Here is a 22195-nt window from a genome sequence, read left to right as displayed (position 1 = left end):
TGATTGTTCTTCCCCTGCATTGTCTGAAGGCTCTGTTTTTACTTTTAAGGACTGTAACTGCATGTAATATATTTGCTTTTAATTTCTTGTGACAATAAGGGCAAAATTAAATTGAAAACACAGTAGGAGTGTGGAAGCTTGGACTCGCACTTGCAAGTTTAGTGTCTTAGGTGATCTGCTTTTCCTTCATCCCTTTTTGTTTGTCACTGCTATTAGGATCTTTAAATAGCAAAAATAGCTAACAAATTAAAAGACAAACCAGATTTGTACTTTTAGTAAATCACAGTCTGGGGTGTTTTATGAAACTAGTTGGTAGAAGAATTTCTAAGTGCATGACAAAGTACTGATGATACTGTGGAAAAATGAGATGTCTTGAATTTTTGCTACAAACACTTCTGTGGGTCTTGATGAACAATTCTCAAACTGATGAGATTAGAGGATGTCCAAGATTCCTATGCCATTGCTCAGGAATGTAGGCAGCCAAGATGACCCAGCTGGAATGAGGAGTGATACACCACATGGAGGAGTCTACCCCTTGCAAGGAGGGCAAGCTGGTTGTATCCAGATGTTTTTCCTTGCTTTTTTCCTCAGGAAGACCTTTTTTTTTTTATTTCAGTATAATTCAGAGTGTGTTTCCTAAACGGCACACTTACTGAGTCTTGCACCATTATGTTCCTTTCCAGAGTGCTAATTTACCAGAAATCTCTGGATTAATCTACCCAGATTTATGGACTGGCAATTTATTCTTGGACTGGCATAATACTAAGATTATTAAAGAACTTTTTAATTGTTTTAAATTTTTAAGATAAAAATGACAATAAATATTGCAAATATTTATTATGCCTTTCTATAAGAAAATATTTCTCATGCAGATGTATTCATCAATTGCTAGAATTTTTATTTTTAACAAAAAAAAAAACCTGTGGCTTGAAACACAAAATCGGGATATCATTTAATAATAACTTTATGAACTTTATGTAGGTAGAGACATACTAGCAGGAAAATAATTAGTTTCCTCTTAGAAGTTGTCTGTACCTTTTCTTACATGGAAAGAGGGTTTCAGTGAGGAAATTGTTAGTGTGCAATGTCACTGGGACATGTTCTGTAACATTTTAGAAAGGGCAGAGTATGCAGTGCTCCATCTCTTCATGTCCCTGACAACGTAAGACTAGTGTATTATGTATTTCCTTTCCACTAGACCCAAACAGAACTGAGCTGTATATATATTCAAGGCCATGGGACAATGCCTGTCTCTCTGCTGGGAACATTGTAATCCGAGGGTTATTAAGACTTGGCATGTGGAAGATTTAGACTTCTTTTACTAATAAGTTTGACCTTTAGCTTTCAAATGTTCTTCACTGTCCTTGAACAGTTACCACTTTGCTGTGAAACTGAGTTTCCTTCTTATTTTTTAAGTTACAAGATCATCCTCTTTCTTCAACTTCAACATGCTGCACCTGGGTTGATATAGAAGACTCACTAAGAGTTTTTTAAATTGTTGCCTTTTAAATAGTGTTAAGGGTTGGATAATATGAAGTGGATTTAGCTACACTACGTAGTTTTATTTGGTTCTCAGTATATAATATGGGTAAACCGAATGAGATATTTTAATATTTTGAAAGCAATGGATTTTTTTTAAATCTATCTGCTGCTTTTCTTTTCCTTTTTCCTTGTGCTTTTAAAATTTTCATTGTGTCAGAGGTGCCAAAGCACTGTGATATGTTCTTGATGTTGCTCTGCAGGGTAGGCAATGTTTGGTAGTCTTTTCTTTTTTTTTACAGAGAAAATTCTATGTATAATGAAGAATATTCTACCATTCTATCACTGTAGAATAAGTATAAAGAAACAGAGCTAGGACCATTTCTTAATTCCTTTGTGCTGTAGCGAGCCAGTCAGTAATTTTCAAGGTGCAGGGCTTTTTCCTCACCTATTTTGGCTCCACTATTAAGCCAGGGTGAAACAAGAGCCCGTGACACCCATTTGAGAAGTGTTTGATTAAATGTGAATGTTTATTGACTTCTCTTTCTCTGCAGAACGTATTTTGATAATATAGTTGCAATAGATTCTCTACTTGAACATATAATGGTAAGTTGTCTTTTTCACTTCTAAGTTTCTTAGTCATAGTTAATAAAGTCCTTCATTGTCTTTTCCTTGAAGGCATTATGTCATTGAAATATGTGAGCTGTTTGTAATGGACATATAATACAAACAATATTAACATGTCTATATGAAAAGGGTGGCGAAGGTCAGCTTCAGTTCACAGCTTTCATAAGTAATGAAACATGACTGTCTCTGAACTAAATAGTTTCTATTGTGTTTCAGGGAAGATTTGAACATTGTAACAGAAAGACTTGTAGTTTTTTTTTTTTTATTTCAGCTTGTTGTATTGATTCCTTCTTCCTAAATTCAATTTGCTACATGCTGCAAAGCACTGCTGAAGAAGTTACTGTCTGTAGCAATGACTAGAGGTCAATCATTTGCACTGAAGATAAAGTCAAAAAGCCAAAAGTGTTCTTAGGTCTTGGTATAACTTATCTATTTAAAATCAAGTCAAGATGAATTGTATCAAAACATAGAAGGAGGAAAGGTACTATTTTGAAAAGCCTTTCTTGTACTTGAAAAATAATTTAATAGGAAAACCTATTTTCTTTTAGCAAATATTCAAGTATGCAAATATTCAATATGCAATATTCCTGCATTTCTCAAAGAGAAGAACACTTTAATTTGAAAAACAATATCAAATAAGACTTTAATTTTGAATTGTCTCCTCAAAGATTGCTCCTTTGAACAGACTTCCATAGTGGATAATTTCTCAAAACTTTTATCTTGCAGTGACTGAGGTTTTTATCAGATAAATGACTGAAGATAATCTAACTCATGACCATTAACTCTACTTTCGTTTCTTGTCTGTAGATATATGCAAAAAACCTGGTGAATGCAGATAGGTGTGCACTCTTCCAGGTTGACCACAAAAATAAGGAGCTGTATTCAGACCTTTTTGATATTGGAGAAGAAAATGATGGAAAACCTGTCTTCAAGAAGACCAAAGAAATAAGGTAAGAATAGTTAGCAGAAGAATGCAGCTTCATTGTAACTACAGACATGCAGGCATTTTATTACCCAGTTTCTGTGCCTATCTGCAGGTACCCTGACAATACTTGTCATACTGTGATATCATTCCCACCAGGACCCGCCTCCAGAAGGTAGTACTTCTGGGAATGACATTGCAGTGCCATCGAAACAACGTCTCTGAAGCTATAACGTCACTCCTGGAAATGCCGTCTTCCGGAGGCGGTCCTTTTGGAAATCATGTTGGGAAAAAAACAGAGGTGTTCTGAGGTAGGTAAAGGTGCAGGTAATGGTGCACCTAATCTGTAGTCTGCCAGTTTGGGACTTTTTTCCCAAGAGAGCTCCCAAGAGGAATTGAAATTTGTGTGATTCAAGCACACCCAAAGCAAGGAAATTACAATTTATACTTCTTATGGATGGACTAGGTAAATGTAGAATGACGTATGGACTGGTCATTGGTTTTGAAGATTTCAAGTTCAGTAATTTAGATTTATTTTTCTCATGTGATTTTAGATTATTTTGAAACTTTTAAAAAATTTTGATACTGAAGTATTATTGAAGTGGTGAATTTGAAAATGTATATGGCCTGGTAATGACTACGCAGGATTTTCTGCCTAAAATTTATGCATATTTCTGTTTTGTGTCACAGTTATATAATTTTTAGACTTATGTACTTTTTAAAAGAAAGAAGAAAACCAACAAAGTCAGTATATAATTTTTCACTTTTCAGAAATTATGAGTCCTTAACAGATACAGATCAATATTTTCAAAGGCACACAGGTTTCAAACCTGTAGCTCCTTAGAAGGAAAAAAGTGTATGACTAAATATTTTGCACTAAAATTTTGCTAAAATATTCAGCATGGATTTTATCAGAACTTTTTTCATTTCCTCCTTATACTTTTAAAGTTCTGGGCCAGTATGAGATGTGATTCATGTTGTTGCTTAAACTCTTTTAGACAAACTTACTCCCACTTACTATTGTGTGAGTGAGAATGGAAGGAGTCAAAATTGGTGCAATTTGGGTACTGACAAGCAAGCAGGTGCTGCAAATTAAAGAAGTTGGCCTGCTCTAACATACACTTCATACTCCTTGATAATTGTTTTTATTGTTTATATCTTTCTGTCTTTTCTGTATGTTATTGAAATGTTGACTCTGAGTGCAAAGGTGTGAGCTATTTCACAGGTGCTGTATACTGAAAGTGGAGTGCAACTTAAATATCTGTAAGAAAGTGACACTGAGTCATCAGGAAGGAGACTTAAGTTGGCGTGATGCACTTATCATAAGAAGCAACAGAAAATAACTTAAAGTCAGGTGTGCAGGGTGAAATCCTGATGGCTTTATCACTAACTTTGATGGGGATCAGGGTACTATCAGGGTACAGTTACACTTCAAATGTTCCACATACGATTCTTTCTACATATTTTTACATATTTTTCTCCATAAATTCTGTTCTGTTTGTATTTAATACTGCTTTAGGTCAAAGAATTGAAAATTATTGCCTCATCAGACAGACTTGTAGATTTTTCTGATTCAACTCAGGAATATATTTGTTGTGTTTAACTTCCTTGTGGCGATTAGGGGATAGTTAGTATCATGGCATTATTTCAGTGTTATGAAACAAGCTAGTTATTCCAAAGTCTACATGGCAAATGCATATCATCTTTAGCTTTGAAATTTCCACTGGTCTTTTTCCAAATTTTATTTTACCGAATCCACACACACACGCCACCTGAAGAAATAAGCTCCATGTTACCTGTGTTGTGTCTAGAGAAAAAATGAATATATAAAAGTGATAATTAAATCGATACCTTGTAAAGATAAACAGAACTCTCAGATTCTGTACAAATGTTATGTTTATTAGGGATAACCCCCAGGGTTATTGAAGATTTTGAATTTTTGTCACTAAAATGGTCATATAATAAAATGTTTTGTACTGAACTATCTAGTTATATAAAATGTTTTCAGAAAGTATCTATTAGTTTGTGCTTTCTTATTTTATTATGCACTACTATTTGTTGTCTTGTAAAATTTTTCTCCCAAAAGCAACAAAATGGCGCTGGCTGGGAACAAATACCCATTACTTTGCCTGAGACAGACTCCCCTGGAAAAATGTTTTTTTCAGGTAGCTCATATTGTGACTGATACACATTTTTATTTTCTCCAGATTTTCTATAGAAAAAGGAATAGCTGGTCAAGTGGCAAGAACCGGAGAAGTCCTTAACATCCCTGATGCCTATGCAGATCCACGCTTTAACAGGTAGGATGTTGTTTGTGGGAGGGGAAGATAACTCATCAGACCTTTTAGTTAAATTGACCACCTGAATTTCATATTCATATGCATTCATGGAACTGTGATTCTCCAATGAGGAGGGAACCTGCTTTAGACATCATAGATATTTTTAAGATACAAATAAAAAGTGTTATTTTTATCAAATATAAATATAATGGGGAAAAATTTATTTAGATTGTTGCCAACTTTCATTATTAGTGTCCCTGTAATGTGATTAATTTCAGGGGAGAAAAACCAGTTCACTAACAAATAGCACTCCTAAAAATATTTGAATGTTCTTTAAGTTTATGAAAAAACTTACTCTATGTTTGAGGAAATATTATTTTTTTACCTTGCAAATGGAGATTAAAGGATTAAAAAGTTCCTTCTAAGTGTAACACAGTAGATGGAAATATTTGAGGGCTTTGGAGGTGAAATTCTTGGATGTACTAGTTACAACTACTTTGAAATGATTCAGTATATTGTTCATCAACATTTCTGAGAATCAAGGAATAGATATTAATTAATAATACTAATTATTTTCTCTTTTTCTTTCTCTTTTATGGCTTTCCAGAGAAGTAGACCTCTACACAGGGTACACAACCAGAAATATCCTGTGCATGCCTATTGTAAGCCGAGGAAGTGTAATAGGTGTTGTGCAGATGGTGAACAAAATAAGTGGAAGTGCCTTCTCTAAAACTGATGAGAACAACTTTAAAATGTTTGCCGTCTTTTGTGCTTTAGCCTTACACTGTGCTAATGTAAGTTTTATTTACATTTTTTTAAACTGTTAGTTATAATGGGAATACTTAGGTGTTTTGATGTTGCAGATTATTAAAATTATTCATAATCTGTTTCATTGAATTAACAAGAAAACAGGAATCATTGAATTCCTTGCTGAATAATTCTATTTTAAGAGGATGATAGGGATTCATTTGATCCTTTCTGAAATAAACATACTCTGGAAACACCAATTTTGAGTAGCTAAAGTGGGAGAGCAAGCTCTGAAATGTGAATGGTATTTGTGCTCTCTTTTCCTTTAGAAAGTATGATTCTTATTTACTTTTATAAGTTCAGATTACATGTTTTACAAATTTAACTGTGGGGTGGAGTTGCTATGTATTCTCTCAATTCCATATGCTTAATACTCAGAGATCAATTTATACCTTTATATGCTATGGTATATACTCATAATTATCCATGCTTCTAGAGAAGAGTGGATAGCTTTTTTTGTCCTCAAACCCTTTACCCTCTCAAAAATTACTATTCCTGTAGCATACATAAACATTTAATGATCATTACTATATAAGTATAAAAATAGAATAAATTAAATGAAAATGCAATGCAGAAAAACTCTGTGTATTCATGGGAGGTAAGATACAATGCAATGCCAGTTAAGCCTGGTGATTTACATTAAGTGATTTTACCAGCATCATGTCATTGGTACACTGGGGCAGAAAATTTTATTAACGGTTACTTAAAGTTGTTTCATACGGCTCAATGCAAGTAGAAAGGCCTGCATATAAATTACACTTCGGACTTTGCAATCGCTCAGTTGTGTGTGAGTTCACTCTTTTCAGATGGTGAATGTTACCGTTCAGAGCACACTGCTCCAGAGGATTGTTTCAGTAATAACTTATGTCCTCACTTGTTTACAAACCATGCCATGCTGCAATAACTGTCTGAACATCTCAACAATTAACTGTACTTATTTTTCATATTGAATAATAATGTAGGCATGATCAACATCTCACATACTTTTTACTGTGTAGTAGTAATTTGTACCAATTAATAGCTGAATTCATGCAGTGGCAGAAAATATGAATTGTGCCCTGTTACCGGTTTTCTTTCTGTTAGCGTTTTGCAAGGGTATTAGCTCTGTTTCTGACTCCTGGACTTGGATTCTCTTTCTTGGGAGAGCTCACATGCAGTGGAACGTCAGCTGAGCCTTAGATGTTTACCCAAATGAGCAGATGCAGAATGATGCGATAGAACGCCTATTTTTCCCGAAGTACTGAATTTCATATAATCTGTCACTTTTCTAAAGTGTGAAGTTGTGCAGCCAAAAGCACTAACATTTTTGCAGATGTGTATTTTAATAATCGGTGCTTGAATACAGGAATTTTTTTCCTTTATTAAAATTTTACATTCATAAATGACTTCTCTTTTTCAGATGTACCACAGAATTCGTCATTCAGAGTGTATTTACCGCGTAACAATGGAGAAGCTGTCCTACCATAGTGTTTGTACAGCAGAAGAGTGGCAAAACCTCATGCACTGTACACTGCCTCCACATATTTATAAAGAAATTGAGCTGTAAGTATTTTTCTTATATAGCAGCAATTGTATCTTGTATCAGCCTGGTAAAAACACAAGGGTTTTTTTTTCTATTTGTAGTGGAGTGTTTTGTAGGAAGCACTTTTAATATTGAACTATCGCAATATCATGGGTGTTTATCTCTGGCTTTCTTAGTTATACTTAATGACCTGTGAACAAATTTATCTTTCAAAGATATAAAATAATACCTACTCAGAATGGCAGCATTTTCCACAGGCATGGGTAGGTACAGTAGTTGCTTTAATCATTAGTTGTTATCTAGGATTTTAGAACTGAGCTTTCATTCTGATAATCCCAAGTCACGGTCAGCTCAGAGCCAGAGAGCAGGCTGAGGCTGAACATGGACCAAATGCCTGATGTCATTCCCTTGGATATGTTTTAGAATAAAACACGTGCATCCTAGCTTGTTCCTAGGATGTTCTGGGTTGTGTGTTTTTGGGGTTTGGGTTGGGAATTGGTGTAAGAGATGTTTGGTTTTTTTGTGAGTTTCGAGTATGTATGTGTGTGTACACCTGCTTGTGCTTCTTGAAGGAGGGGAAAATGATAATTTAGGATTATGAATCCCAAGTGCTAGAGTTTAGAGTTGAAGCCTAAATTTAGAAGAGGACTTTCCATCCAGCCTTTTAGGCTTTCTCTGATATAATTCAGTTATTTTCGGCTCTCCAATATCTGCTGTGTGCTGAAGATGTACCTCTATCTGTATTTTATTAGTCAGTGCCCACTCAATGTAACAATGCAAGTCATCATATTTTTTAGTCAGTCTTTCTGGTCCGGGACAGTAAATTCTACACCAGTGACCAGGTGTCTAAAGTCAGCTACTGAGTCACAAAATCTAAGTTGCCTTTGTAAATCTAATCTCCAGACTTGGTCACTTGAGTTCAGCACTGAGCATTGTAGCTGTGACCGAACAAAGCATGCGAGCCTGTGCTTAACAGGGAATGCTTGAAGTTCATTACATGCTGAAGTGATTTACTTGAATGCCAGAGTATCAGCAGCTTGCAGGATTACACCCTAATAAAAGCTTATTCTTTGCAATACAATTTCTTGTGCTTTGTTAGGTGATATTATATAACCCACCTCCTCATAAAAAATGAATTTTACTTGTAAAGATGACAGGTTTCACTCTAAATTACATTAGCATCCTCTAGTTCAAGCAATCTGAATTCATTTAAGCATTTTCCAAGCAATTCAGCTACCTTCAGCTGTCTCACACCTGCTGTGCTGTTCATTATGACACATTACAAGCAAGTGGTTAGCTGAGTTCCAGGGAGAGGAAATAGATGACTTGAAGCACAGAAGGCACAGGGAAAGGGTTAATAAATAGAAGGACAAACAGTTCTGCTGTCCCAAGTCCCTAATATTAGGCCTAAATATTGATATCAGGAGAGGGAAGAAGCCTTCAGCTGATGCAACATAAAAAATATGTTATAAATGTTTAATTTTTTAAGTTTCATTTTGATTTCTATTGGCCAGTAAAATTAGTTTTTTCCCTCTATCAAAATTAAAGCAATTCTCACACAATTTGTGGCAGAAATTATTGAAAAAGAAGGCCAGTAAATATATTATTAGAGACACCATATTTACAATTCCTGGGAGAAAAGACTGAAATGCTTTAGGAGGTCCTGTAAAGCCCTCATCATCCCTGAGATTTTTTTGTCTGTTACTTAAATAATGGATCCCTAAATAAAGATATATGTTTCTGTTAACTAAACAAAGCCAAAGGCTAACAGTTGGGTGCTATCATAAGGGTATTTTCCAACCTAAATGATTAAATGATTCTATGATCCTATGAGCATAGTTCCATTGACCTTAGCAGAAATATATAAGTTAATGTTACTGGAAAACACAGCCTGTAAATTCAGTTTTCTGTGTGTATTCAGAAGCAAGTGAAAGTTGCTGCATATTCATTACCTAGTCATTTTCACCTGCTTTTAGTAAAAATGTAAAGGTGTTTGTCTTTACTAAGCTGAAACTTTCTTCTTAGATACCATTTTGATATCAGTCCATACGAGGATGTCTGGCCTGCCATTTTTGTCTACATGGTTCACCAGTCCTGTGGGACAGCCTGGTATGAAGTATATGATCTATTGCTTCAACTGTGCTATTTCTGTGGGGGTTTATTTATTAATAAATTTTGATGTAATTATTTTCTAATTCAAGGTCTATTTTCTCTGACATTTATTTACTATGTCTATTCTGTACAGGGATGTAATAAGCAAACTGAATTTCCTGTCCTAGCTTCTTGGTCTTCAGTTAATAAAATCTGTGAACAGTCAGGTTAACGAACTCATTATATCATCCAAACAGTTGTCCTTCCAATGTATAGAAGCATTGTTTGGTTCTGAGATGAGATTGTTTTTCAGACAGAAGGTGGTGAAGACTTTAAAGGCATTCTTGCAAAAAAGGAGAGAAGGATTGTGAACACAGATTTTTCAAATATATATAGTTGCTGAAATTAATAGAGTATATGGTAAAAATAAACCAAGGTTAGATCTTATCTTGCTAAATAAATCAGTTATTTGCATAGTTGTGCATTAATTATGGAAGTGAAATACTTTCAAATTAAATGCTTCATTTATTGACCTTTCTCTCAGTGTCCATTATCATTACTAAGATCAATAGTCTCTTGGCTAAGTATGTCCCATTGCTGAAAGAAAGGAGCTACTCCAAATTATGGAAAAAAATCTGTAGGTGGTCAATTGAAAGGGGAAGTATCTCCCTACAAAAGGGAGCAACATTTGGGAAACATTTGCTGGTGCTTCATTTTATCTTACTAACTGGGTGGGTCTTTCTGTCTTCCTCAATGCTGCAAAATAGGGGACTGTTCTAAATAGAGTTCTCTACTGCTCAGTGTAATTAGATTGTTTCCATTGCTGACTGAATGACTGTGGATGCAGGACCGGGGTTCAGATTTTCAGCTAGGTTCTGTTCTCTTCCCTCTCTGACTCCCAGTCTCTTCCTTTCAAATTGTGACTTCAATGAGAAAAAATTGATATCTACTTGATGTTTTTCAAATGAATCTCAGCTTTCACATATAAAGTTAAAGAAACAAAAATGAGGAAAATATTTGAAAAAGAGGCTGTTGGGACTGGACTTGTATTTAATTTCTGAAAGAACAAAACTTCTCAACCCTTCGAAACAAATACAAATATTTTAAGACTAAAATTTGCTTTTTAGTATATTGAGGGGTAAGGTTGTGCCTTTAAATATTTACCTATAAAAGGTATAATTGTCCTGTCCAGAGTGGATTTCAGACAAAAGTCTATAATACCCACTACATTTTCTTTGCTCCTTTGAAGAAATAATATTTTACTGCTTCAATCAAGTATACAAAATACAGCATCAGAGGAAGTAATAGTGTTCTATGTTGAAACATCATTGATAATGGTTTTCCCTTTAGCTATAACTGTAATATTATTTAATAACCATTGAATTGATATTGGATGTAAATGGAAGTTACTATTGTGATATTCTGAATTATGATGTACTACTTTAAACAATAGTTCTATGAATTGTTCTAGAGCTTCTGACTTTCTAGAATTAAAAAAAGAAAGCCTAAAGCTTTTTGAAAGACAATATGCTTCTGGTTTTACTAATGTCTGACTAAGGATAAGAATAATAATGACCTTGCTCAGCATACAGCTATAGAAATATGTATTTCTATAGGATTGGCTCCACGCAGTATATATGTTTATATTTTTAAATATAGCTCGGAGATATTCAGCTTTTTTTACTCAACTCACATGTACTGCAAAACTACAACATTAGTACCACTTTCCTGATATACCCAAGAAATTATCAAAACATGGAACATAAAAGGAAGTCAAATCCCAATAACAGGGGAAAAAATGAGAGTAAAGGAAAACTGATCTTTCTATGAGATGAAAAGTCAATGATCTGGGACTCTGACACTTGCAGTTCAATTCTGGACTCAAGTTTAATTTTCCTTTTTCACCCCAGGTTACTCAGATGAGGTATTTTAGAAAATGTTACCTGATACCTAATCTGTGCCTGAATTTCCTATCTGTAAACAAAAAGTACTTAGCTTTCCTTTCAAAGGAACATTGGCAAATGAAGTCTAGTAAAGGCTATGCAGAACTCTGGCACTACATGTGAACTCTCTCAAAGGTGTTTTTGATGAGCACATAAGCCAAACATAACGAAAACTTTATTACTTTTTATTATTACCTTAGTGAAAACACTCTTATTCCTAAATTAATTTTCCTTGTCTATATTAAAAGCAAAAATATATCAGAAAATCTTGTAAGAAATAATCCCCTAATTGCTATAGTTTTGGGTATTTATATGATTGACCAGCAGTTACTTAGCAAAATGTTTTTTGGTGAGAAGTGAATTAACAATGAAATGTGAATTTCAGTTCTGTTTGACCAAACTGGAAAAAAAATCTAAAAGTATTAGAAAAAGAATGTCTTCCTTTTTTCACAATTTCAACAATGGAACATTTCTATTTAAACAGGTTGATTTCTTCTGTGTCCTTTGCTTAAAAAAACCTGAATTTTCTGCTTTGATCACTATTGAAAGAAATCACACTTCAAGTTTCTGGGAGCAGGGAAGGTTATGCAATTGTGTTCACTGAGCTGGGTGGCATGACTTATGTTCCTGAACAGATTAAACTGAGACCATTGTCAGGTATCCACACTCAGGGAGGCTCAGGGAAGATCTCATCACTCTCTACAACTCCCTGAAAGGAAGTTGTAACCAGGTGGGGGTTGGTCTCTTCTCCCAGGCAACCAGCAGTAGGACAAGAGGGCATGGTCTTAAGCTGTGCCGGGGAGGTTTAGGTTGGATATTAGGAAGAAATTTTTTACAGAGAGAGTAGTCAGACACTGGAATGGGCTGCCCAGGGAGGTGGTGGATTCACCATCCCTCAAGGTTTTTAAGATGAGACTGGATGTGGCACTTAGTGCCATGGTCTAGTAACCACAGGGGTGTTGGATCAAGGGTTGAACTTGATGATCTTGGAGGTCTTTTCCAACCCGGTTGATTCTATGATTCTGTGATTCTACGAATGACTCTTCATGTCATTCAATGAGTCATCCACAGTGGGAATACTTTCGCAAGAAAAGCAAATCAAAGAGCATCTTTTCTCCTCTGTTGGTTATTTTTCCTGTTCTTATTTCTTGTCTCTGACCAAATTAATTTCTTCCTAGCTTTGAACTTGAAAAGCTGTGCCGATTTACTATGTCTGTAAAGAAGAATTATCGCCGTGTGCCCTACCACAACTGGAAGCATGCAGTTACTGTTGCACATTGCATGTATGCCATACTTCAGAACAACCAGGGGCTTTTCACTGATCTAGAGGTAGGTGACAGGATGGTATCAGTTACTACACCTCATCAGAGCTATCAGCTCTCATACAAGTACATTTTCTAAGCTAGAGTTTTGTTGTTGGCTTGGGCAGAGCGTATGTTAAGGTCCCCATAGAAGATGGGAGTATGGATATGAGTAGAGAGGTTGAGGAAGGAGAATTAATCAGATTCCTAATTCTAGACATTTTTTCATGTCTGCTCCTGAAAAAGCTGTGGCAGCTTTGCTGTAAGTCCACATCCAAGTTTTGAGGTTCTCCCTGCTCACTTGCAACCACAGTCTTTAATAATTAAACTAAGTGTTGGATCTGTTCTGAGGGAGGGAAACACCCTGGATATTGGATCCTGTGGAGTCTGGGGGATCCTGAATAGAAGGACAAGGGTTGCAGAGATGGTTGTTGTATGTGAGTAAAGGAGAAGAGTCAAACTTTAAATTAAATCACTAACTGGAAAAGATATAATAATAAAATGGGAGGCTTAGAATGTTAATACACAGTATAAAGACCTGTCACTTGTTTTTCTTCTGATTTATGGTAAGTATAACTTGGAGTGCTGTCTCTTAGTAATGTTACATGAAACTTCTGACTGGGAGAACCTGTTTTCAGCTGTGTATAACTCTGACAAATACTAGTCATTTGGACTGTAATTTTCCGAGCTCTGTTAACTTCCTTAAACTGATTCATTTGGGAAAATTTCAGTCAAAATTGTTTGACTCTTTTAAGAAAATGTGCTAGTAGAAATCAAGGTTTGATTCAGTGTGTAAGAATAAAATGAAATTTAGTGATCTTTCACTTGAAAAGGTCTACTTTATCCTGCTGTAAATCAGGGACTTAAAAATTGACACAAATATGAAAAAGGTGTTGGCAAAGCTATAGAAGTTTGAAAAAAAAAATAAGTATTCTTTTAACAACAAAATCTGTGAAGGGGAGCCTCAGGAAATATTTAAAGCTCCGATAACACTTAGTACTAACCAAGTAGTAAGTCCATCTCTTTGGAGATGCAGAGCGAGAAAGAAAGGAGAGCAAAAGAGACAGCTGCTAAGAGAGATGGAAACAGTCTTTGTTCCCTGAAAGTCCAACCAGCCTTCATCTGTTTGAGTGTCTTATACCAGCCTATATTCCAGCTCTTTCGAGCAGTCTCCTTTTTTGGTACTGCAGATGAATCCAACAAGAATACAGGACACTGCTGAAGGAAAGTTTGGGGAACTAGGATGGGTTGGTCCTTGGTGAGGGATGATGACATGAAAACCAGTACACTTTGAGTTGGAAAGAAGTATGAAATAATGTAAGGGAGACACTGATCTACAGACAAATAGATTCAGCAGTTTGCAGTGGTCAAAGAATTGGGATCCAAGCAGGGATGATAGGTACAAAGTCAAGAGCACTGTGATACGGCATTGTCTAATCCTGAAGGACTGACAAAAATGACTTCCTGAGACATGGAGACTGGGACAAGCTTGTTACTGCATGTCTTCCAGTGATAGAGGTGTTATGTTCCTAAGAGTTCCACTTCTCCTGAAGGTCTGTGTGGACATGGGCTGCTGCATCATCTGGGTTTTTTATGTACTTTCTAGAAATGCACTTCACAAGTTGCAATATTGAAAAGACGTCATTCAAAATAAAAGTGAATGTCTCAAAATCAGAAATACAGTTACAGTTGCTGCAAACTTATTTCTACACATTGTATATTTATAATAATATCTTTAGTTACATCATTGTTTGCTATTTTTCCTCAGACTCATACCTGTTAGTGCAGTGTAGAGGTTGGATGTTGCTTGCATAATGGGTGGTTAATCAGTATTCTTTTTCTGCCTGATTTTATAGCCTTATCCTTGTTTACTGAACACTCATCAGAACAAACTATAAGACAACTCTTAGATCTATAAAGATATTTTCATGATACTCCATTTTGACAGTGACAAATTCACAAACATTAATGAATTTGTTTTTAAAACACACCTACTGTGTGAAAACCTTTTGCAAGACTTCATGTATTTTGTGTGTTGAAAGAGAGATTTCAGGGATTCCATTTCTTCAGGATATTAAGAGTTAATTAAATAAAGAAAAGTCAGTTACTGTCTTCTTTGTTTACAATTGTCATTGTCCAGCAATTGTGGCACACATTAGTGACTTCCTAGAAAAAATTTCAAGTAGGAGACTTGGTTAGCATCTTTGAGGAGTTTTGCAGAAGCAGGTCTGGGATCGAACTTCGGTGCAGCTGCCTTCACTGGGAGATCATACACCTCATATATTTCTTCTAACTCAATAATTGTGCTTGTTACTGTTTTAATAAAAATGATGAGGGTTCAGTGGATGACCAGATTCTGTTTAAAATGCAGATTTCTTCTGAAGAGGAGTCCATCCAGTAGTATGTAATTGTGCAACAATGTTTTTTAAATGCATAATATATAAGAGGTTTGAATTACAATTGGACCAAGAATTTTAATTCAGCATGTTCTCACTGTCATGTTTCTCACAATTTTAAGGATATCTCTCCATGTGTTTTTTGAAGGCAGTGCATAATGCAAATCTACAGTATTTTGGGTAGAGAGTGACATCTAGGGGCAGAAAATACATCCTGCTTTTCATGCTTATGTCAATTTTTTTTTGTAGCGCAAAGGTCTTTTAGTTGCATGCCTGTGTCATGACCTGGATCACAGAGGTTACAGCAACAGCTATCTTCAGAAATTTGATCACCCCTTAGCTGCTCTCTATTCCACGTCAACAATGGAACAGCACCACTTCTCGCAGACTGTGTCCATCCTGCAGGTAGGATTATTGAAATTGTATCTTCTGTGCAGGAGAGTCCAGTGGCAAAAATAGGAATCACATCATTACCCAGTAGATTTTCTGAAGCATGCGTAATTTAGTGTCTGGACTGTAGTATTCATTTAGAAGAATGGAAGATTTATTACAGCAAACCAGGTTTTACAATTAGCAATCCAAGCATTCAAAAATCATGCAAAACATAGCTTTCTCAAAATCTTGAGGTTATAAAAAGCATTGTGTATTTGAAGACCTTTGTTTATGGCCTTCCTTTGGAGATTTTAGCTTCTGGGTCAATGAGGTTTTTTCCTGTGACCATGTGGAATAGGAACTTTGAAAATGAAAAATCAGTTTCTCACTTAGATATTTCCATCATATTGGACTGTGACAAAGTCTTCAACCATCCTGAAATTCTGAAAAAAAACTCAAATACTGAGGTTTTTTTGCATGAGAAGCTTGAAAATATGCTGTAATAAATTCTGTGAACATTAAATGTGTGGCATGAAAGAGGAAATGCTAATTTTGCACGCATGAAAATCGTAAACTTATTTCATTATGTTATCCTGTGCTTCTTTGTTACTCAACAATTTGAAATAAAAAAATGAATAAGGTAATATTCTGTGAAAGAGAGTTCCTAATATGAGGTCATGTGTCTGTTTAATGAAGACAAAACTACAAGAATGCATGCAGATACATTTTGGGAAATCCAGGTGTGCTACTGACACACAGATATTTTTTTCATTAGTGGACTTTTTTTTTCAGTCAGAAGAGTGAGAACTCTCACTTATGAAACCAACAGCCAGTCCATAATATACTTGTGCTCAGTGGTTTTAGTTTACCGTGCACACACTCAATGCACACCCTTACCATGCTACTGTGCCACTAATTCATTGTTAACATTTCTTTCTTTGTGGTCTTTCAGGGAAAAGATATTTATTTTCTTAAATACCTAATCAATTTTTAGGAAAAATACATATTCTCTATTGTATTCAGAAGCACATCTTGTGATTATGGTTTTAGGTATCATACACATTTAATCACAGAATAGAAGCTTTATCTCTGAATGTTCCTTCATGTAGGAGGGTATAATTGAATCCTTCAGCGCTGGTATGGCATTAGATGTTTAGTGTTCATTCCTCATGTGAGTTTGTGCACAGTGAGCATGTTCCTCAGTCATTAACACTTCCCTGTCCAAACCATTTTGCATATTTCTGGCAGAAATGTAGTAATCGATGAAAGTCCCATTTTCCAAGAAGGCAGGGAACCCTTTTGCTTCCCTGCTACTTCCTAGCCTTGCTGTTAGTGTGAGTCAGGAAAGGGGGATAAGTAATCAAGGCTATAGAGTGGATTCGAGACACCAGCTACCAAAGCACCCCATGGGTGGTAATTAGAAGCAAAGACAAATTAGAGCAGCGTTTTGGACCTTCTGTTTTTCATTTGAATCAAAAAACCTTACTGAATTCCTGGACCCACCAAACTCTTTAGGGTTTATCTGAGTGAGTTTTAATTTTACGTTACTAACCTGCAGTACTTTTAACTGCTTGAAATTGTAGAGCTGCTTTGCTCATCCACTTGCAGTTCTAGTGTACACCATACCTAGGAATAGAGAAGATTCTATTCACTAGCTTTAGCTCAGCAGGGAGAGAACAAAATCTTGGGAGTTGTACTTTGTATGTACTGCTCAAAAGCCTAAGTGACGTGCTCATAACTCGCAGCTTCTGTCAGTACCTAACAGAATCAGTTCTTTTCTAGTAGTATGAATAGAAGCTGTCAGAGTGGTCTTTCTGAGAGTGCAGCTTCTAAAGCATAAGAGTAGAATCTAGAATAATTTAAATATTAGGACAAATTAGGACAAATCCTGTTCTCATGGATTAGACAGCAAGGTTGGGGAGGAAAGGGTCCCCAAAACCATAAATCATGAAAACTGATAGTAGTAATTTCGTACTCCCAAAATGTTGATGATAGGTTAAAATGTTCTGAACCTTTTTTTTTTTAAAACACCATGTTCTGTGACTTAGGAATCTGGCAGAGGAGCATTGAGACACAGATGGATTGTATTTTCTATTCATTATTCCCAATAAATCTACTTGTCTAAGTAAAAATATTGGAAAGTGATGTTTACGTTCCGGATGGTGAAAGAAACCAAGCCTAATTGTACTGCAGAGGATTTATTTTGAGCAAATTATGTAAATGCTTGACGAAAATCAGGGAAACTTTTTATGAGCTTCAGCCCAAATGCCAATTAAATGTCAAAACATATCTGCATTTGATATATTTTAATATTTTCTGTTTCTGAGTGTGCACACCTTGACATGGCTGGCTCACTCTTTCTCTGCTTCCTCTCAACAGTAGGAAGACTTTTGACAAGTTGTTTTCCAAATCTTAGAGACAACAAATAGTGTTGACTTTTCAAAACGTGATATCATCATGGCTAGGCTTCACGAACAAAGATTTGGGAAGGACTCTACCCACATTTGCTACATAGCTTCTTGAGCTATCACAGTGCATGGATATTGTCAGTTAAATGCTCAATAATACATAGTGGAAATTGAAAAGGGACAACAGTGGTGTGTTGCCAGAACTTCCATAGTGGAAATCATTGTCTTTAGTTTATGAGTCAGTTAACTCAAGGTTGAACAAAGCAGCCTTTTCCCCTAGATGGTCCTATACATTAAAATAATTAACTTTATTTGTATACAGAAAATTATGTCAGTAAATGCATCAATTCTGGGCACATTTCATTTGGAACATTAGGAAAAGAAAATTATTTAGTACTTTCAACTTATTTTCTTTACCATACTATATGTTATGCAGTATCAAAATTGTGCTAAAGTGAATCAGGCACTCAGTTTACCAACTTGACCATGCAGTACTCAGGACCAGGATTGGTCCACAAGTCTCCAAGCTAACAGTCTAGACTCAGTCTGTAATACTTATAAATCACAGAAGAAAAAGCTAGCATTTTTCTCTAGTAATACCTTTAGGCTTCAGAAGGAGCAGTCCCAAAACCAAATTAATGGTTTAGTCACAGGTTTTATTCTAGACCATATTTAAAAAGGAAAGATAAAAATGGGAATTTCAGGCTGTCAGCATTTGAATTTGCATCTAAACTTGTCATTGGGCTGTAAAACCGTTGTAACCTGTCTGGTAAAGACTGAAATCATCTCAGAATTAGAGCTTGTGCTTTTTATTGGTTTTTTACTTTTTCATAGCTGGAAGGGCACAATGTCTTCTCCAATCTGAGCTCCAGCGAATATGAGCAAGTACTTGAGATCATCCGGAAAGCCATCATCGCCACAGACCTTGCCCTGTATTTTGGAAATAGAAAACAACTTGAAGAGCTGCATCAGACAGGAGCATTAAACCTTAAGAACCAAGCACACAGGTGAAGCTGCAAGCCAGTAGTAGATCCCTATGGCATTAATCTAGAGGGAGAAACCTTTTTTTTTTTTTAATTGTCTCTGAACAGTAATTTTCTTATATATGTGATTTCTAAGACCAGCAGTGTGTAAAATTCCAAATATGTAGCAAGGATTTCCATTGCTTTATATTTGCATTGACCCTGCCTTTGGGTGTCATCTGCACAGTTCAGTGACAGGTCATCTGCAGAGGAAAGTTTAGTGCACAGGCGGTTAGGTGTTGGGGAAAAAAGCCTACTGCAGTAATTACTTTGTTTTATTTTTATGTCAATATTTTTATTATTCAGTCAACATGTTTTTTAGAGAAAAACTGTGGTCAGATCTCAACCTTTGGTATTTAAGATAGCTCTAAGATTTAAAAAATATAAAATATTCATATTCATATACATGACTGTCCACAAAAGCAAAACTGCAGTCTGGATGAGAGATGTGTCTCATAACAGGCTTCGTTAAAGCACCTATGCAGCCCTTCAGAGATTCTTTACTCAAAAGTGGATCCTGTCCTTAATCTATTGAATGGAAAAATTAGGGAGGCAATATGAGAAAATATTGAGTCATCATTCGGTTTTCTTTTCAAAAGGAACTTCTGTTCTTAGGTCTTTGAGGAGTTTTACACGCTTTTGCCAGTAGTTTGGAATAAATCACTATACCACTGTAGGAAAAATATTTTTTTAAAAAACTTGTTTTCTAGTATGGAACTGAAACTTATCAGATTTTAATAAACCTCAACATCTTAAAAAGACAAAGACATAGCAGTTCCTGAAATTCTTAGAATGAAATTTATCAGAAATCTTGAATTTAGGATTTACAAAATTTTAATAAGATAACTATTTAGTGTGTGGTTGAATATTCTGTTTATATTTTTTAAAATCTTATCTGCCTTCGGGGCATTTTCAGTTCAAAGCCACAAGGTAGGCATCAGTTTGTAATGTGGCTAACAAATCTAAGACTTGTAGTTGGTACTGTATGTGCAATGGAAAACTAAATTTGACCCTTATGTGGCTGATGAATCCTCTATCTTAACTCAGGGGAATTGCGCTTCGCCATTTATCTATTGATTATACTGTGTATTCATGTATTTCCCCAGTATATTTGTTTGTTAGTACAGTTTTAATGACTGCCATCACACTTGCGTGCAAGTTAATTAGCTCTATGCTTTTTTACATGGAATAGGCATTGTTAACAAAGATGCAGGTGTCCTTAAGGGTCATCCTAATTTCTCCATAGAGTGGAAAACATGTGAATGCATTTATTAATTTGCCAGTTTGCTTTATAAAACTTAGATTCCCAAACCATAGGTTTGGACAGTAGACAAGTACTAGAAAACCGATTGTATGAGATTTGTGTGTGGGTGTGTGTCTTATTCTAATAATAATTATAATTCTACTGATGTTCAGTTTCTCTGTGTACAGATCTGACAGTGTATAGGATAGAGTTACGTGTAGGATTCTTGTCCTGTCAGGGTTCAAATTAATTTCAAAAAAGCAATGACAGAGTACCTTGAAATAGACTTAGAACTAATTTTTTCTCTTATATGGAGAATGTTTTCCTCTCTAAAGAACAGAAAGAAATGCAGCAACTGGATATACCATCTTTCTTTTTATAGATTTATACTGTATTTTCAGAAAATTAGAGAGGGGCATGTGAATGTTTTAACAGGCAGGCATTCTATGGACTGGTCTGTGTATGTGATTGTGTAGGGAATGGTCAATGAAGTCTGGTTGCAAACAATGTAGGGAATACAACAGGGAATATAGTTTACAATTTGTGCGATGCCTTACCAATCAATCACAAAAAAGTGAGGAAGAAACAAGCTAAGTGGGAGAAAATTTGTAGTATATATACATTACTGATGATTGACCTGAGGAAGGGCAAATAAAAACCTTGTAGAGTGATCATTAATTCTTACAATTTAATGTTATTTTATTTTAGAGATAGAGTGATTGGCCTGATGATGACGGCTTGTGATTTGTGTTCTGTAACAAAGTTGTGGCCAGTTACCAGACTGACGGCCAACGATATATATGCGGAGTTCTGGGCTGAGGTACGTGTGTTTCTCTTCTCTACTCTTTTTATAAATTGAAGTATTCAGAAAGGAAAAAACCCAACCAGAAGTATTTTTCGATCAATAATTTGGTGTGCTTGTTTTGAAGAGAGTTTACTGGTGCAGGCATGTGTTTGTTGTTTACTCTGAAGCTATTTAAAGAGCTGAGTTAGATATCTAATTTTCAGGCAGTGTTCTTTCTTTCTGTTAAAGGAAATGTAGAAAGTATGTCCTGACATAACGTGACCAAGCAACAGAACACAGAAGAAAGTCTGGAAGGTCATTTGGGTCACTAACTGTAGTTTTATGAAGGATATATTTGTATTCTAGAAATGCAAAATATGAAACCAGCTTCCAGGTCAGCTGCCTTGAAATATACTTGAAACAAAGCTGTAGTATAAGTCCAGGAAATGCTAAAGCAAATATGGCAAACCTGAAAATTTTCCTCATCTGACCATTTGAATCTTCTTTGTGAGCCAGCTCAACAACTGGGTCTTAGATAGAGCTGAGTTTTTAATATACTGAAGATGTACTTAAGATGTACTGAGAATTGAAATAAGGTATTGAGCTGTGCTAATATAATCATGGTCACAAATAAAGATTCAATCTCCCACATGTTTTATGCTGAGGAGTAAATGTTCTCATTGTTTAATTTTTAAAGTGGAACTGACTAATTTAGAAATAAGGAATAAATTCTGAAGTTGTTGCATAGAGCTGAGTTATGTAACTTTAGAAAATACGTTGTATTGCATGTATGTAGGATGAAGTGTTGTTCTCTTATGTGCCCTGTGAAAGTCTGCAATGTTCAGTGGGCTTATTTCTGTTTTACACAGGCATAAAATAGAAATCAGACCCATGGAATTGATGTAGCATGCATATAGTGTGGAGATTGTTATTCTGCCTGTTGCATGTTCATTATGAAATACCAGATGTGCACGGCTTGTGCTTGTCTTTAGTATTCAC

At 35.5% G+C, this 22195-nt stretch overlaps 1 protein-coding gene across 4 annotated transcripts in view; it reads left to right on the top strand.

The window, feature by feature from the left end:
* PDE10A (phosphodiesterase 10A) overlaps window positions 1–22195 on the top strand; it is a 350975-nt gene that overhangs the window by 316206 nt on the left and 12574 nt on the right. For 2 of the 4 annotated variants that reach the window (XM_025895637.2, XM_025895638.2), the window contains exons 10-19: window positions 2034–2085; window positions 2914–3056; window positions 5236–5328; window positions 5915–6101; window positions 7514–7656; window positions 9662–9745; window positions 12849–12999; window positions 15617–15772; window positions 18982–19154; window positions 21121–21232. In XM_025895637.2, the coding sequence (XP_025751422.1) occupies window positions 2034–2085; window positions 2914–3056; window positions 5236–5328; window positions 5915–6101; window positions 7514–7656; window positions 9662–9745; window positions 12849–12999; window positions 15617–15772; window positions 18982–19154; window positions 21121–21232 (1294 nt within the window). The remainder of the gene's footprint in view (window positions 1–2033; window positions 2086–2913; window positions 3057–5235; window positions 5329–5914; window positions 6102–7513; window positions 7657–9661; window positions 9746–12848; window positions 13000–15616; window positions 15773–18981; window positions 19155–21120; window positions 21233–22195) is intronic. The other 2 variants (XM_029961608.1, XM_029961609.1) reach the window with 2 other exon arrangements.

Source organism: Manacus vitellinus, unplaced genomic scaffold (genome assembly GCF_001715985.3).
Source record: "Manacus vitellinus isolate BGI_N305 unplaced genomic scaffold, ASM171598v3 scaffold_37_pilon, whole genome shotgun sequence".
Lineage (NCBI taxonomy): Eukaryota > Metazoa > Chordata > Aves > Passeriformes > Pipridae > Manacus > Manacus vitellinus.
The sequence above is the reverse complement of the archived record's forward strand: the minus strand, read 5'-3'. Positions and strand labels throughout refer to the sequence as shown.